Here is an 18009-nt window from a genome sequence, read left to right as displayed (position 1 = left end):
AGACTACAACAGCCATGAGAGTTATGAACATTCAAGATTAGTAGGGAGTATCTATCTATTTCTCTTCTCTATAGCATTTCCAGGGCAGCTAGGTGGCATAGTAGATAGAGTGCCAGGTCTGGAGTCAGGAAGAACTGAGTTTAAATCTGGTCTCAAACACTAGCTGTGTGACCCTGGGCAGGTCACTTAACCCTATTTGCCTCAGTTTCTTCATCTGTAAAATGAGCTAGAGAAGGAAAAGGCAGACTACCCCAATATGTTTGCCAAGAAAACCACAAATGAGGTCATGAAAAGTTGGACATGATAGAAATGACTGAACAACAAACGATAGCATTTCCAGAGGACGCACAGCTAGTAAGTGTCAAGTGTCCGAGGCTGGATTTGAACTCGGGTACTCCTGAATCCAAGGCCAGTGCTTTATCCACTACGCCACCTAGCTGCCCCAAGAGGAACCATTTTTAAAAGATAGAAATAGTAACAGAGGCTTTATGCGTCCCAATAAATGAGTGGCACTCACCATTCATTCACTCATGTTTATTGAGCACCTTTTATACTCATAGTTCTGTGCTATGGGTTGTATGGTATATAATCATCCAGTCAATCAACAAGAATTTATTAAGTACTTATCATGTACCAGGCCCTATATTAAGTGCTAAGGACACAAAGAAGGGCAAAAATAGTTCCTGGCCTCAAGAAGCTTACAGTCTAGTAAGATATATAAGGAAAAAATAAAGCACAAAGGTCCTTTTCTATAAGAAGTCTACTGACTAGTTTAAACACACATGAACAGTTAAATAGCAGTAAGAGAGTTTAAAAATAATAAAAAAACCAGATATCCAAGAGATGTCACAGAACAAGGTATGATTATGTGATAAATAAGTGATACATACCATGTATTTCATGAAGTTCACAGGACGGAATAAGTTGGGAGTGGTCAGGAAAGAGATAGAAATTGAGTTGAGTTTTAAAGAATAGACATGATTTGGAAAGATAGAAAGGGAGAGGATTCCAAAATGGAGGAAAGGCAAGCAAGCAGTTAGAAATATACAAGTGTACTCTTGGAAAAATTCAGATCAGAGTAGGTGATAGAAATTGTGAAATTAAGCCTAATAGAACACATGTATAACCCATATCAAATTGCTTGCCTTCTCAAGGTGGGGGAAGGGGGTTAGGGAGAGGAAGGAAGGGAGAGAATTTGAACCTCAAAGTTTTAAAAATGGATGTTAAAATTATTTTTACATATAATTGGTGGAAAATAAAGTACTAAATAAGGAAATTAGCCAAATAAAAAGGAAAGCTTAGTCATGAAAGTAGATGAGTTTTTTTTTTTTTGTAAAGTGCCCATTGAGATGGGGTAAAGGCTAAAAAGTGGACTTAGGGTACAACCCCCAGTTAGAGGTTTAGAAAACAAAGAGGAACCATTTTTTTTTTAATTTTTTGCAGGGCAATGAGGGTTAAGTGACTTGCCCAGGGTCACACAGCTAGTTAAGTGTCAAGTGTCCGAGGCTGGATTTGAACTCGGGTACTCCTGAATCCAAGGCCAGTGCTTTATCCACTACACCACCTAGCTGCCCCAAGAGGAACCATTTTTAAAAGATAGAAATAGTAACAGAGGAAGGGGGAGTTTGCAACATAGCAACAATAATGATTTGAGAAAGCAAATTTATACAAATAGCAAGATTATAAATCAGATAACAAAGGCCCAAGGAGCAAACAGATGAAAAGGAAACAGAAGCAACAAGTGCTTTCTATAAACTTCAAAAGACTTTTAGTGAATGAAAAAAGAAAATAAGAAGAATCTTGAAAGAGTAAGAATATCAAGAAACTTTTGGTAGAGAGGGGGGAAAGTAAGGCCTATGCATCCTTAAAGGGAGAAGAATAGGAACCATTGGAGAAGGAGAGGTTCAAGACACTATAAAAAGTTTACTAGGTGGTATAATAGATACAGCCTTAAGTCACTAAGACTTGATTTCAAATATGACCTTGGCCAAATAACTTAACTGCTGTCTATCTCACTTTCCTCATCTATAAAATGGGTAATAATAGCAGCTACCTCTTAGGCTTGTTGTAAGGATAAAATGGAATAATATTTGTAAAGCGCTTTGCAAACCTTAATATGCTATAAAAATGGTAGCTATTACTACTACCACTATTACTAATAGTAATTAGTATTATCAGAAAGAGATAGGGGAATGGAATTAGCCTTGAAAATGGGGGGGTGACTTTTTTCTCAAAGGTAGGAGGGAAAAAAGGGGAAAAAATGGAGAGTGATACTTTGAAGCAGAAAGGAGGAAGTATTACTGATCTCGTACCAGATGGTCTCAGTTTTCTCAATAAAAGCCAAGATATCTGCTGAAAATGAAACTTGAAGAAATCAAATTCGAGGGCTTAAGACGAGTCTAGGTTTGGACTAACCACTTATGAGGAGAATATCCTAAGAATTGGCAAATGTTGAAAAAAAGAATTGTTGAGCAGCATGAATCAGCTAGGTGGCACAGTGGATAGAGTACCAGCCTTGGAGTCAGGAGTACCTGAGTTCAAATCTGGCCTCAGACACTTGACACTTACTAGCTGTGTGACCCTGGGCAAGTCACTTAACCTCAATTGCCTCATCCCCGCCCCCAAAAAAAGCTAACATGACAGGAGGAGATATGTCAAGGAAATGGGTATTCTTGAGCTCATAATAGTCACAATGGTGCTAGAAATTGGATTTAATCCCCGCCAACATGATCTAGACTAAAAATCTCACTGCTTTTTCCTATAGAAACCAACCCAATGCCTCTAACCTAAAGTTATATAGCTATATTGCACTTGAAATCAAAAGATTAGGCATTCTGCTTTGCCCCAAAATTAATTAGAATCAAGAATTATAATTTATGAGGAAGCAGATTTTAGCTCAATATAAGGAGAAATTTCCTAATGAGTTGAAATTGAAGGGGCTGCTTCTCAAAATAGTAAGATTTCTATTGCTGAAGGTCCTTCAAGCAAAAGCTAAATGACTATTTCAGGTATATTGCCTGGTAGAAAGGATTCCTAGTTTAGACAGGAATTGTACTATATGACCTCTAGGGTCAATCCAAATATAAAATTTATTTATTTTTGGTTATAATTATGGGGAGAAGGGCAGGGAAGGAAACCCTGATTTGGTAGTCATATACTTTGGTGACATACATAGCTAGCCCATATCATATTCCAAAGTATAAGAACATTTTTTCATAAGTAACTGGGCATGCTGAAATAGAAAATGAAAAATATGATTCGAATTAATGACATAAGAAGTGAGACAGGCAAAATATCAAGCAAACATCAAACTGGTAAGAGATTCGATGTAATATATGCCATGGACATGTGTCAGGTGCCTTGTGTGTTCAAGATCATTTATAATGAAAACAAAGGTAAAAGAAAAATCTTTTGTCCTAGACCCACTCAACTCTAGGGATATTCAGCTGCTACGGCTTTAGAAAATAATAATGCTTGGCACAGGGGCCCCTTTTTCCCTTCTATTCCTTCCAGAGTTACAATGTTCAGCATAAGAACACCTCCTTGAGGCCAGGAACTGTGTCTTATGAAAAGAGATGATGTGTGTGAAAGTGTTTGCAAGCATCAAGTGTTATATAGATGTAAGCTATTATCATTATTATTATTGTTGTCATTATTATTCATCTTTGTATTCCCCAGGCCTCACAGAATGTCTTGCCCATAATATGTTGATTAAATTGATATGTTTGTTGAATCATATTGTGAGGCCCCTGGGGATTCACAAAATGAGCATTCCTACCCTCTTACCCGCCTCTCCTTCCCTCACCACTTCTCCAAAAGGAGGGATTGTAGTCTGGTCTGTAGCATCACAAAATGTACTTTGCTGATTTATCTGCCAAGAAGCATTTGGATTTAATTATTTATGATAGTGTCTCATTGCACCCTAGGATGTGTCTTGGAGTCTGTTCTCAGAAACTGATCAAGTCTTTGTAATCAGAGCCCTTGCTGCTGTCTCAGCTAGTAAATCTCTACTGAGAAGTGGGGTGCTCCCATCAGTGTGCCTCTGAATCATCCAGAGGATTAGCAGAGGGAAGAGGATTAGTCAAGTCTGGCTACACTGCTCCTGTGCTGCTTTTCATACCACACATGTTTTCTGGGAAAAACTGGGAACTATCCCATTTGCTTCCATAGGACAGAATGGAAGGGCCCTTGAGAAGGGCCCTTTTTCTGTACTTAGCTTATTCTACAATCTACAGCCATATTCTTCTCTCCTTCAGATAAGGTTTTCCTCCCCCTTGTCTTTAAGTCCCCTTCAGGCTCAAAATCTATTTTTGCCCTGCATGAGCCTCAAATTCTGAGTCTTCATGCAAATAATTCAGGAGGGACCTAGTAAGAAAAAAAAATCAATACAAACAGGTCTCTAGTTGTCCTAAAATCTAGAAGCTGCAGGGATGGTATTATACTTATGGTCCTCTATACATTGATAGGACAGTAAAAAGCACCAGATTTGAATTCAGAAGACCTGGGTCCAAATGTCACATCTATTACTACCTAGTTGCATGACCTTTGAGAAATTACTTCACTTCTATACCCCTCAGTTTCCACATATGTAAGATGAGAGTGGTTAGACTAGATCAGGGCTTCTTAAACTTTTTCCACTGGCAACTTTTTTTTCAGCTGAGGAAATTTTAGGTGACCCTGAGTATATAGGTATATTAAAGAGGTATGCATAACTTTTTACTGTTGCCAAAATTTTTGTGTCATCCCCCACATTCAGTTATGTGACCCAATATGGAGTCATGATCCACAATTTAAGAAGCCAGGGACTAGATTACTTTGAAGCTCTCTACCATCTCTAACATTCTATAATCCTTTGACTGACTGGAAAGAAACATTCAGGCCAATGATCCCTATTGGGTCCTCCCCGACTTGATAGTATACTACCAGCCTCAGAGAGTAATGTGCACATTGCACCAAGAGCCTGTTTCACCACTGGCATTTAATACATTGTAAATAATGAACAGATTATTCTGCCCCTGGATCAGAAAGGCTTAGCTAAAGTGAACATCTCCAACCCAGTAACTCCCAAATCCCTGATCAAAGACAGCTGCCTCCCCAGAAGGTTTATGATCATCAACCCTAGAATGAAACATAGTAGCAATAACCCCATGAGGAAGCTACTCTCCCCATCACACCCAAGAAGGACCAGTAGCTGTCTAAAACAAGCCCAGTCTCTGCAGAGGGCTTTGAGCCAAAGCTACACCATTATTTTCACAGAACATGCCTAAAATATGGGTTCCTTTCTGCTCTCCCCTCACCCTTCCTTGCACTTGCTATTAATACAGCCCTTATTCAGTATCTAAGTCCAATTCTTATAACTAGGAGATAGCAAGTGTCTGCACAGTAGCAGTTTGGGGGTGCGGATATCTACTGCTGGACCAAGCCCATTACCTGGACTCTCAGCTAGCTCACTGAAAGCCTTATCAGTAGGAGAAAAGATTTAGGGAAGAGTTGACAAATACCCATCCTGCTGTGACCCCAAAATGAATGAGCATTAGCAATACTGAATCAACTTCCTTTCCTGAATCAGTTTGACTAAGAGAAATTAGGTGGCTTCCCAAGCAAGAAGAAAAATCATCTAATGCTGCAGTATATCTTCACTGTCAAATAATTGAAAGATAGATGAGTACCCTTGAGTGTGTGAAGCAGGGAAATGACGTGGAGCTCACTTCACCTCTCTGGACCTCAGTTTCCTCATCTATAAAATGAGGCATTTGGATTAAACTTTCTTCTCACACCAAGATTCTATTATCTATATATGACTGAGTAACATTTGAGATGCCTCAGACGTTTTGGCTTTCCAACCAAATATCCAGCCCTTTCTCCTGAAAAACTAGGGTGGGGGGGTCTTAAGGGCACAGTGACTCTGGAGAGGAGATGCAGTCATGAGGGACAAGCACTACATTAAGAAAATAGCCATTCGGCCAAGTTGAAGTGTCCAAGAAAGGGGCTAACAAAGTAGAGAGGTAAGAAGAAGAAATGCAAAGGATGAGAAAGGACTGAGTCCTCTAAGCTAAATTGGGGAAGTGGCAAAGGGATTATAGGAATACTGTCACTCTTTGTCTGCTGATGTGTATGGCAATTTTTTGACTGAACACAGCCAGCAGCATACTCAAAGCCTAGTTTTTCCTCCTGTGAGGAGAAGCTAGAGAATGTTTATATTCAAATAGTTCTTCCCATTCATCCTTCTTTACTATAGTCACAAACTTTGTAAGAGCCATGCTTACTCCTAGCATTTCACTCTGGCTTGACATAGATCATCTTTTGTAAAGTCACAGACCTGGTCACAGCCAGGATTTGTGTTGTTTATTTCTTTGCTTTTCCTCATCAGACCAGACCCTTTGCCTCTAACCTCTCTCCCCAAGCTCCTCTGAGCTACATCTGACTTGGGAAATAAATAGATCGCCTTAGGGCAAAATCACTTAGTGTACCCTGGAACAGGCAGGAGGGCAGGAGGCTACTGAAGGCAGCAGAAGGTAAGGCCCTCCCTCCACAGTGCTTTGAACCTTTTCCTCCCCTACTGACTTGGAACACAATAGAGATTCTTCCTCACATCTGTTCCAGAGTCAAGCAGGGAGAGCCTAGTTGGAAGTGGGCAGGAAGTGGTAGATGGCAGAGAATGAATCCCTAGTGCAAGAATCCCCAATCCTGGGAGGAATCCCACCCACCCACCCAAGGGGAACCCTTCTACTGAAGAACTCACATGTGTCCGGCTTGTGGCAGTTGTGTCCCTGTCGGAAGTACTGAGGGTTCTCAATGACAGGAATTCGAGTCATGCCGATCACCACTGTGTCCGGCCCGGCGTCCAGCGACGAGGGTGTGGTGATACCATGGTTTATGTGATGTAGTGGGCTTGCTGAATCCTCCTCACCACTGATTACGGCCACTGGACCTGCAAAAGGCACAACATAAAGAAAGTGGGGATATCAGTCAAGTGTGGCCTCTCCCTCCTGCCCCACACCCACACCCTATACATTTCTCATGCTCCCCCAGTACCATGTGTCTAGAATAATAATAGTTAAGACTTGCATAGTGTTTTTATAATAAACATTTTTATTTCAAGTTTTGAGTTCCAAATTCTATCCCTTCTTCCCTCCCTCCCCTACCCTCCTCTTCCCTGCAGCAGTAAGCAATCAGTTTAGGTTATATATGTACAATTATTACATAGTGGTTTAAGGTTTTCAAAATGCTTTACAAAAGGACTACCCTGGGCGGTAGGTGCTATTATTATTATTCCCAGTTTATAGAAAATTGAGGTTGAAAAAGATTTAGTGACTTGCTCAGGGTCACACAGGATTCAAATTCAGGTCTTCCTGGCTCTAAGATCATTACTGTACCCACTACACTACCCATTTGTCTGGTAATAGGAGCCATTGAGGAAAGTCTCTATTGATCCCTAGATATTCCTCATAATGGCTCAAACTGAGAATTAGAATCAGGGAAGAAGGAAGTCTATATCACAATAGGAAAAGAAAAAATGATTACCAGAACCATCAAGTTACATTAAATGAAAAGAAATAGCATAAGCATGAAATACTAAGAAGTGCAACTCACTTGCCTAATAATCTACTTTCTAAATACAATACAAAAAGGGGCTCTCCAGTTAACAAAAGCAAATGATCCTGATAAGAAGAAAAAAAGGGGTGGGGTAACTCAGATTTATTGACCAATTCAGATATCAGGATCATAGTTCTCATAGGATCAGAGATTTATATTCAGAAAGGAACTTAAGCCATCAGACCCAACCCCCTTATATTAAAAAATGAATAAAATGAAGTACAGAGGTGAAGTGTCTTGCCCAGCATCACACAGCTGTAAGTGTCTGAGATGGATTTTGAACCCAGGTCTCCTTAGTATGGTTTCTGTAATTCCTTGCTGCCTCTCTCTGTTTTTAAAAAGATCCCTATACTTAAACCAAATCAAGGACAGGGCCCTGAGGATGAATGCAGAAGAGTGGTATAGTCCTGTATAGATGGTGTCAGGAATACTAAAAGAAAGAATGAACTTGTGTTAACTAAAAAGGCCCTTTCTGGGGTTTTACTTAGCATTTATGTTGGAAGGCAAGAGAACAATTGAAGAAGTGATAGGACTTTAAGGGTGTGAATAGAATAATAATACCCACTAAGAGAGAAGGCAGAACTGTCCAATTTCCATTTGGTTTCCGTTTTCTCTCCCAAGAAATATGATAATAAGACAAAAACAGATAATTAGTCTATTGAAAACCAAGATAATTGGGAAAATATTAGGAGAGTGCCTAATTGTCCTTTATGAGTTTGTCACCTAGCACTGATGAACTATATCTAGGGGTACTGAAAATACTTGTGGATGAAGATATGATTACCAATCCACTTTAGAGGTGTAGGAGTGTGTGTGTGTGTGTGTGTGTGTGTGTGTGTGTGTGTGTGTGCCCGTGCCCCCGTGTGCATGTAAAAGACATAGAGACAGAGAGAGGGGGAGAGATACATAACAAGGGTAGTAGAAAGAGAGGAGGAAAGTAGGGAAGGAGGGAGGGAGGGAGGGGAGAGGGAGAGAGAGAGAGAGAGAGAGAGAGAGAGAGAGAGAGCGAGTAGGGTAGAAGACAGACAGGAAGGAAGGGAGAGGGGAATGTTCCAATTTTTAAAAAGGAAAAGCTTGATTCCTCTAACTCCAGGCCAGTAAGCTTGACTTCAATTCCTGGCAAGATTCTAGAACACATTATTAAAAAGATCAATCACTGATAGATTGATTAATAAGATGGCTTGTAAATACTGGGAAAGGGAAGTGGTGATCGTTATAATTCAGAATGAGTTAATCAAGAACAAGTCATACCAGACTAACCTCATTTCCCTTTTTTGACAATGTTATTAGATAACTTGAGGAGGGTAATGTCATAGCTCTAGTTCATTTGATATTTTTTATTATAAACTTTTTTACAATAGTATTTCTTTCCCCCAATTACCTGTTAAAACAATTTTTAACATTAAAAAAAATTTGAGTTAGAAAACATGGAGTTCTGTGCCCTAGATGACAGTATAGTTGAATGAATTCAACTACTTAAATGACTAGACTTTTTAAAAATCATGCTTATATGATTGATTTCAACCTGATGGGAGATGTCTAGTAGAGTGCTTCTGGGCTCTGTCCTTGACCCTATTTTGATTAATATTTTTAACAGTGATTTGGATGAACTCTTCAATAGCACAGTTTTCAAATTTGCAGATGACATGCTTCTATATGAAAAAGATAGTTAATGTTCTATATGAAAAAAAATGGAACCCAAGAAAATCTTAAATTAGAATTATGGCCCAAATTAAGGCTAGAATGAAAGCCCAAATCTAAATGAGATGAAACTTAGTAGTGATAAAAAATAATAATAGAGTGGGCTGGAAAGAGCACCAGGTTAGGAGTCAAAAGACTTGTTTCCAGTCCAACTTTGGTTGCTCACTTGCTAGAAAATCACCAGATCATTTAACCTTTCTGAGTCAGTTTCTTCCTTGATAAAATAGGGGATAATCATACCTGCCTCAGCTTAACTCACAGGCAATTTGTGAGGGCAAATTTATATATTTGAAAGCAGTCTAAAAAAATCTCTATAAGTATAAGGCATTATTGCTATTTATTTATTTAAAATATATACCTCTACTTCTTCCAAAAAGGATTCAAAGCAGTTTATGATTTGTCTCCACAGGATTTTTCTAATGGGAGAGGGGGGAGATGGAGAGATGCACAAAGCACATTTTAAAATTGCACGTGGTTTGCATCTCGTTTGCATATTGTTTATGTCTGTATGAACTATGCAATTTATTCTCAGTCAATCTTCCTTGTTCCTTCCTTCTTTCCACAAATATTTATCCAGCACCTGCTATGTGCTAAGCACTGTGCGCCATGCTTTGGGAGAAACAAAGACAAATAATTTTTGAGTTAAAATGTTATCATTGCTATGTTGAAGGCTGTCATTTCCTGATTTTTCTCTTCTCTGTTCCTCCTCACCTGCCCATAATCATTCACCCAGATTCCCTCAACTACAAAAGTACATCACAAAAGAAAAGGACAGATAAAAGCCAGAGATGTGTGAAGGGGAATGATAAGGGCCATCAAAACCACTTGTTAGGATTTTGTAGAGGGGTTTCCTTCATCAGGAAGGTACTATCAAACTCTAAAATCCTATAACTCTATGAAAATACCCACCAAGCCTCCAATGGCCTAATGAAGAATACTAGACTAAGACAACAAAAGCCTGGTGTAAGCCCTGATGCACCAACTCAAATTTCCCAGATGGCCTCAGGCAATGCTATAAACTTTTCCACTCCCATTTCCCACCTCCCCAATACAAGAAAGAGGCACAGGGGTAAGGGGAGGGGGAGGAATTAAAAGGTTGTGCTAAAAGGAAGCTTATGAGGTTAATTACTAGACTATTACAGACTACCCAACAGTGTTGTTGATGGTACAATATTTTGATAGGCATGTGTGACAGTGCTGCAAAGTGTACCAGCTGGAATTGTTTGTAGCTCACTAAGCCCTCAGTTAAAAATGGCCACTCTGCTAGACACGTGGACACCAGACAAAGTACATGCTGTGATTTAGTTTTTAGACTAAAAAAAATGTTGCCAAAGCAAAAAATCCATTGCCAACTTGTCAAAGATAATGGAGAAAATGGTTTCCATTGACAAAGTGGTAGGCAAAGTTTCAAGAAAGAATGAAGGGTACCCGCAAAACTATGAGAAAGGGAAGACCAGCAAATACAACTTAATGGCTCTCCATTTTACCCCAATAAGCATCAGAGAGCTTGGCCCAGGCCATGACAAATGTTTGAATCTGTCGGAGATTATGGGAAACAGCTGCAATACATTGTTGCTTAAATGCTTGTAATAATATTTTTTGCCCAGCAATAAAATCAGTTTCTTAGAAACCCATTGCAAACTTTGCCACTTGAACAATCTTCTTAGATAAGGCACAGGCCTGATGAATGACAGAAGGGACTGTTCTCTTGAAACTCTACTAGTGGGGACATGCCATTGATTTGGTTCAGTTTAGTTTCAATCCTCCCTGAATGCAGTGGTATGGACTAAATGACATCTGAAGGTCCCTTTTCATCCTGTTTCTATAATAAGCCTCTCTGGAGGAATCCTCTCTGAGTAGTGAGTGAATTTCTATTTTCCTGTAGACATTCACTCTTTCCCAGTCTCTCCTCTTTCCCCTCCCCATCCTTTCTTTCTCAGACAAATAAAATCTTTACGTTAGAGTAAGAACAGTCCAGTCTTTTAGAGAGTCAAGCCTATCTCATTTTTTCTTTCAATTATCTCACTTCAGTTCAATTTGACAGACATAAAATAAGTGCCTGTTACATATGCAGCACTATGGCAGGCACTGGGAAAGACAAGAACATTTAGGTAAGATATGATGATGTAGATGATAGGGATGTAGTCCCAGCCTTCAAGGAACTAGTAGGGTGATAAGATCCTAATATAAATAACTGAGACACAGATATCACATGCCCAAAGTACAGAGCAAAGTATTAAGTGAAGTTTAGCTAGGAAGAGGTGCTATATTGTAAAACAAATGGGTACTTCAGAAATCCATGCCTCAACACCTTTATTTTATATTTGGTCAGGAAACTGTAAACCAGAAAGTTAAGTGACTTGCCACCCAGCAAGTTGGTAACCGAACTAGGATTCAATCAGAAGGCACAGATACTTACTGGCAGAACCATTAAACTAATGTGTCTGAGATCCTAGTCTGGATTTTTCCACTATATCATATTGCCTTTATTATATACCTTGTATTGTTTGCTATTTTTTCAAATGATTGTGTCTTGCAATCCCCACTAGACTACATGATCCCTGAGACATATATCAAATCTTATCCTTTCTCCATATTTCCCATCGTGCCTAGTAAAGTGAAAGCATGTGAGATGCACTTAATATGACCTTCATAGAATCACAAATATTAGACCTGGAAGAGGTTTCAGAGGCCAACTTGCCCAACCCATAGCTGAACAAGTATTTCTTGCACAAAATCCCCCAAAGCTGGTCATCCATTAGAGCTTGAAGTCGGACATCCAATAAAGGGAAAATGGTTCTTGCTACCTCCCAAGGCAGGCTGTTCTCCTTTGCAATGGCAGGTTTAATTATTAGTTTAATGATTGGAGTGATGCCACCTGCTGGAGATTACTGTAGCAAAGCTCCGCCATGAGGAGAAGGTATCTGAGGGCAAGCCATGTGGTCAGTTCCTTGGCATCAGGAAGTGACATTTGCTCATGGGTACTGTCTATCAAAGCTATTAGCCAATTAGCTTGGAGCTGTGTGTGCGGGGACAAGACATTTCTGGTTCCACAGGAGGCTTATGGGACGAAGAAGGGGCGAGGCTCGCTCTCTCACTCTCTTTCATGAGGACATCAGGGGGAAGTGGAGCAGGGCTCCCTGAGATAGATGTAGGAATCTAGGCCTCTTTCTCTCTGTCTTTATCAAATTCTTATTCTCCTTAATAAATGCTTAAAAGTCTAAACTCTTGCTAAAGCTTATAATTTATTGGCGACCACTCATTAGATATTTTAGACAGACTAGCTAGGATTTTAGCCCCTTACATTAGTAAGTTGGATTTCACACTATATAAAGCTAAAATCTGCTTTTCTGAAACTTTAACCCATCATTGTTCCTGGTTCTGGCTTTTAAGGCCAAGCAGAACAAATCTAGTCTCTGGTTCATATAACAGCCTTCCAAATATTGGAGAACAGTTTCCTGTCTTCCTCAAGTCTTCCCTTTGGCAAGTTAAACACCCCCAGTTCCTTCCTTTGATCACTATGTGGCACATTCTCCAATCATCTCACCATAGGTTTTTCCCTCTTCTAGATATCCTACAACTTATCCGTCTTTACTATTTTGTGGTGACCAGTGCAAAAAGCAGAACTCTATGCATAGCCTGATCTACCATGCACAGTAAAGTTGAACCATTACTTTTCTCCTACTGGACACTAAGTCTCTCATTATATCCCAGGATAGGGATAGCTTTTGGCTGCCATTTCACACAATTGAGATTAACACTGTTGACATTTTGCAACCCACTAAAACCCCCAGATCTTTTTCAAACCAGCTGTTGTCTCTCTCTACCTCCTCCATCCTGTATTCATGAAGCTGATTTTGTCAACACAATTGGAGAATTTGATATGTATCCATATTACATTTCATCTTATCCAATTCACCCCATCATTCTCACCTGCCAAAATCTTTTTTGGTCCATACTTTTTCATCCAATATGTTAGATATCCCTCCAAGCATTATGTCAGTGGGAATTTTGGCAAACATATTATCTATGCCTTTATCCAGGTCATCGATAAAAGTGATGAACAACACTGAACCTAGGACTGATCACTGGGGAACTATCTTAAAAACCTCCCTCAAGGGGCAGCTAGGTGGCGCAGTGGATAGAGCACAGGCCTTGGAGTCAGGAGTACCTGAGTTCAAATCCGGCCTCAGACACTTACCACTTACTAGCTGTGTGACCCTGGGCAAGTCACTTAACCCCAATTGCCTCACTAAAAAAAAACAAAAAAACCTCCCTCAAAATGACATCAAATAATTAATGGCTACTCTTTAGGTCAGGTATTTAAATCAATTCCACATTCATATAACTAGCCCCAGCTAAAGAACAGGGTAGATAAAGCACTGGCCCTGGATTCAGGAGGACTTGAGTTCAAATCTGGACTCAGACACTTGACCCTTACTAGCTGTGTGATTCTGGGCAAGTTACTTAACCCTGATTGCCCCACAAAAACAAAACAAAACAACAACAACAACAACAACAAAAGAATTACCCAGCTCAGTCACCCCCATTTTATCTATCCTGTTTCTTTAAAATAAGGTATACCCTTTCCAGAGCCAAATGGAAGTCATGAGTCCCATCTTACCAAGCCTCAGTGAAACTTATTAAGTCAAATCTGTTTCCTGTAGTTAACCCCAATTTATTAACAATTTTTGTGTATTTTTATTTATGAGGCCCTGTGTTTTATTACTATCTCCCTTCTCAGATGTTATCTCCTGGGAAATACTGGTCCTCTCATGCTTTTCTTTCAGCTTTTGTGTGTGGTACCAGGCTCATCAGATCTATGTGGACAGTTTTCTCTTCCCCCTTTATTTTTCAATTTAAATACCACCTGATTAAATTTGCAAGTTTCCAGATAAATAAGACTTTTATCAGCCCTTGTTACATATAGCCTATCATTTGCCAAGGCAATGTTCAGAAAAACACTCTTCTCAGACACTAACCTCTCAGCCAACTGTTCACTTACCAAATCTGCCTTTCACTTCTGAAACCCCTACTTAAAAACAGTGGCAATGATGAAAACACCACCTGTGTCCCTCAAGGTGTTTAATTTTTAGGCTAGGACTTCAATATTCTTAAACATGTTTTCTAGGTTCCTTCCGGTGGTATCATTTATCCCCATATGAATCACCAGCAATGGACAACAGTTATCAGATTTGACAATTTTTGAGAGAAGGGAAGGGGTCTGGCACATCCCCAATACATGGCCTAGGAAAATAACCTGTCTTTACATTATTCATATCAAATAGAGTTCTTTCTCTCAGATTCTTAATTGATTACAACTCCTTGCAGGGAAAAGGGGTAGTGAATGACTGGCATTGGTCTTCAAATGTGCACTGTCTCCTTTGATGACCTGGATAGATATAAAAGGTCTATCTGGTCTTTCCAATGAGGGGCAATGAAAGGCTTAATAGCAATCAAGCCAAGGAATATAGGCACACCCCTATCCAGGAAGTCTCTGCATAGCCATCGGAAGTAAAAGTGTGTGACATAGGGTTGTGACTGAGGAGACCTTACCTTCTTCAAGGACTTGGTTGAAAGTTAAAGCTCATTCAATTCTGAGCTCCACATCTATTACTTGTGAAAGATACTTTACCAATCTCATAATTTAGTATTACCTCCAATGGTTAGAATTTGCCAAATAGGAATGAGGAAGAGGCTGGTAAGTCCATTAAGGGATCTTTAGACATATTGAATCTACATAGATGTCATGGTACCTCCCAACACTGATAAATATTTTCCCTAAATTGTTACCACACCACAGAGATACTCAATCCACTGTCCACCCACTTACTTCTTCCTACGCATCATCTCATTTATGCATAGTACCACTGTCCATTCACTTCAAAGGCAGAGAACCCAGGAGTTTCTCAGGACTCCATGAAGAAAACAATGCCTCCATCCATGCAGACCACTTCCCTTTCCCCTCTTCCTCTTTCTGTCCACTATATTTTGAGGCATCTCTCAAAAACAAAAATCTTAATGAAGCATGGAGGCCCTGAAGGGGGAAGCGCTTTTTCTTCCTATCTTAATAAACAGAGCACAGAATCTTATTAAGATGCTGAAGGAGAAAAGAAAAATGGAGAAAACCTCAGATGTCTAGGGAGTTGTCTTGTATTTTCTTGAAGCTGCCAGAGGCTAAGCAGGTCAAGAAAATGAGTAAAGCCTCCTGTATCTGAGTTCCCGACACATACAGAGACTATCTTTTACCTGCTCCCTACTTCTCTCCTGTCACTAATCCATTTCTAATTGCACAATTACTTTATTATGTAGCTTTAATAAACAAAAAGAAATAGGGAAAAAACTACCTTGAAGCCTTTTCACTAACTTTCAGCTTTTGCAAAAGCACTGCAAGGGAATACAGCTCTCTTCACATTAATCTCTTCTCCAACCTGTTGGGTTTTGTTGTTATTTTGAGACTTGCAGTGGTCTTTGTTCTTCCAAGCATAGAATAATAATAAATTGGGTAATTAGGGAAAGTCTGATGTCTCCAACAGGTGTTTATTTGTTTTTCTTTCCCCACAGCAGGATGGACCACATAGAATCTCCATGTTCTCACCCCTTTCCTTTTCTGTCTCTCCTTTTCTCATAGGAAACACTCAGAGATCACACATAGTAGTATCTCCTCTTTGTGTTCTTTTCTTAAACACACTTAATTAAAATGATAAGAATAACTGATCAGAATTTCTTGTGTCAAGGAGAGCTCAAAGCTTATATGACTGGACCACAGGGTTATTAATTAGAGACATGGGCTCATTAAAGATCCTCAAAGTAAGGAAAGCCATGCCCAAGAGGTTCCTAGGATGCCCCTCCAGATCCCACAAAAGGACTTTATCAATTGACTATGGGTAAATCTAGCAGGGTCCTAAGACAGAAGGGGTGAGTGGCAAAAGAGAGCACTCAACAAATTGCAGCTTTCCAAATAAAATCATTCATACCTCAAGGCCATATTTGTACTGTTCCAAAGGTATACAGAACCACCTTTTGCATTGCAGATGGGGTACAATTGTTCATAAGTTCCATTTCTGTCCCTTCTATATGCCTATATATGGGACATAACTGAAACAGAGATGATAAGCCTAGCAAAGTTGTAGATGACACACAGCTGGGAAAGGATAGCTAACACATTAGATAGCAGAATCAGAACACAAAACAGATCTTAGGCTCACGGGAAAAATTTAATATGATGAATTTTAATAAAATTAAAAATTTACACTCACATTCCAAACCATCAAATTCTCAAGTACAAGATGGAAGATGTATAGCCAAGGTAGAAGTTCATCTGAAAAGAATCTGAGGGTTTGGAAAGTCTACAAACTTAACACAATTCAGTAGTGTAATATGTCTGCCAAGAAGTTCATCCTAAGCTGCATTAAGAGAGGCAAAACTTCTAAGGAGAAAGAGTTGACATCCTGCTTTACTCTGATGTGGTTAGACCACATTGGGAGCACTGTAAATGCATTGATGGAATGTGAGCTCCCTGAGGACAGGTGATATTTCAACATTTCTGATTTTGTATCCCCAGCACCTAGCATAATTTCTGGCATTTAGGAGGGACTTAATAAATGTTTGTCAATTCACTGGTCAATTTATTAATTAATAAGCAGAAGAAGTTGAAGCACAATAAAGAGACTTGCATTCATTCCATATGAACTAGATGGCATAGTGGATAAAAAAGTGAACCTGAAGTCAGAAAGATAACATCAAATCAAGCCCCAGAATGTCTGAGATGTTTGACTGGACAAGTCAATTAACTGCTGTCTCACTCAATTTCCCCATCTGCAAAATGACAATAATAATAGCACCTACCTCCCAAAGCTGTTGTGAAGACAAAAAGAAATATTTGTAAGCACTTTGCCAACCTTAAAGTGCTATATGAATGCTAGCCATCATTATTGTTATTATTATTCATTTATTATTAATTATTAAGAATTATAATAGCTACTTTAAGGTTGGCAAACTGCTTGACAAATATTTCTTTTTGTATTCACAACAGCTCTGGGAGGTAGGTGCTATTACTTTTAATAATTATGATTAATAATAATACAATTAAGGGCCACTATTCCTCCCCAGTAGAATTCTCTTATCAGAGCACTCAATAAATGACTGTTGAGTTGAATGTATCAAATTATACTGAAAGACGAAAGGTTAAATGTGTTCAAAGTTACAGTATGACAGGGGACTAAGCCTCCATAGACTGATGAGATCAGGTTAGTCACTATAGAAGGCTCATCTGTGGACAATTCCCTATGACACAAATCTTGACTTGGCTCTAAAGACAAAGTCCATTCCTGTACACATCATAGATCTGAAGGCCAAAATGGATCTCAAGAAACCCTTTAATCTATCTGACCACCTCCATGCTCTATCTGGTAAGCAATGAGTCGGTCCTCTCCTTCTCTTCCAGAAAACTCTTTCAGAAAGGAGAGGACACGAGCATTATTTCAGGATGTGACAAATTCACAATTATATAGGCATCTTTGACTCAGGCAATGTACTATCACACACATGCACATACATGCACATGGCAAACACTGAACTGAAAAGCCCTCAGCACTGTGATTCACCTAGAAATATCTCCTCTTCACAGTCTGACTGAAAGCTAAGCGTTAATCCTCCCCTCCTCAAAGTGCTAGGTCAAGACCACCAATTGGTGAAAAAGAGTCTCCTAAA

General features: G+C 39.4%; 1 protein-coding gene across 3 annotated transcripts in view; it reads right to left on the bottom strand.

Annotated features, from left to right (window-relative positions):
• NTRK3 (neurotrophic receptor tyrosine kinase 3) overlaps window positions 1–18009 on the bottom strand; it is a 474280-nt gene that overhangs the window by 164761 nt on the left and 291510 nt on the right. For all 3 annotated transcript variants that reach the window (XM_043987406.1, XM_043987407.1, XM_043987408.1), the window contains exon 12: window positions 6743–6931. In XM_043987406.1, the coding sequence (XP_043843341.1) occupies window positions 6743–6931 (189 nt within the window). The remainder of the gene's footprint in view (window positions 1–6742; window positions 6932–18009) is intronic.

Source organism: Dromiciops gliroides, chromosome 2 (assembly GCF_019393635.1).
Source record: "Dromiciops gliroides isolate mDroGli1 chromosome 2, mDroGli1.pri, whole genome shotgun sequence".
Lineage (NCBI taxonomy): Eukaryota > Metazoa > Chordata > Mammalia > Microbiotheria > Microbiotheriidae > Dromiciops > Dromiciops gliroides.
This window is presented reverse-complemented; position numbering and strand designations above follow the sequence as displayed.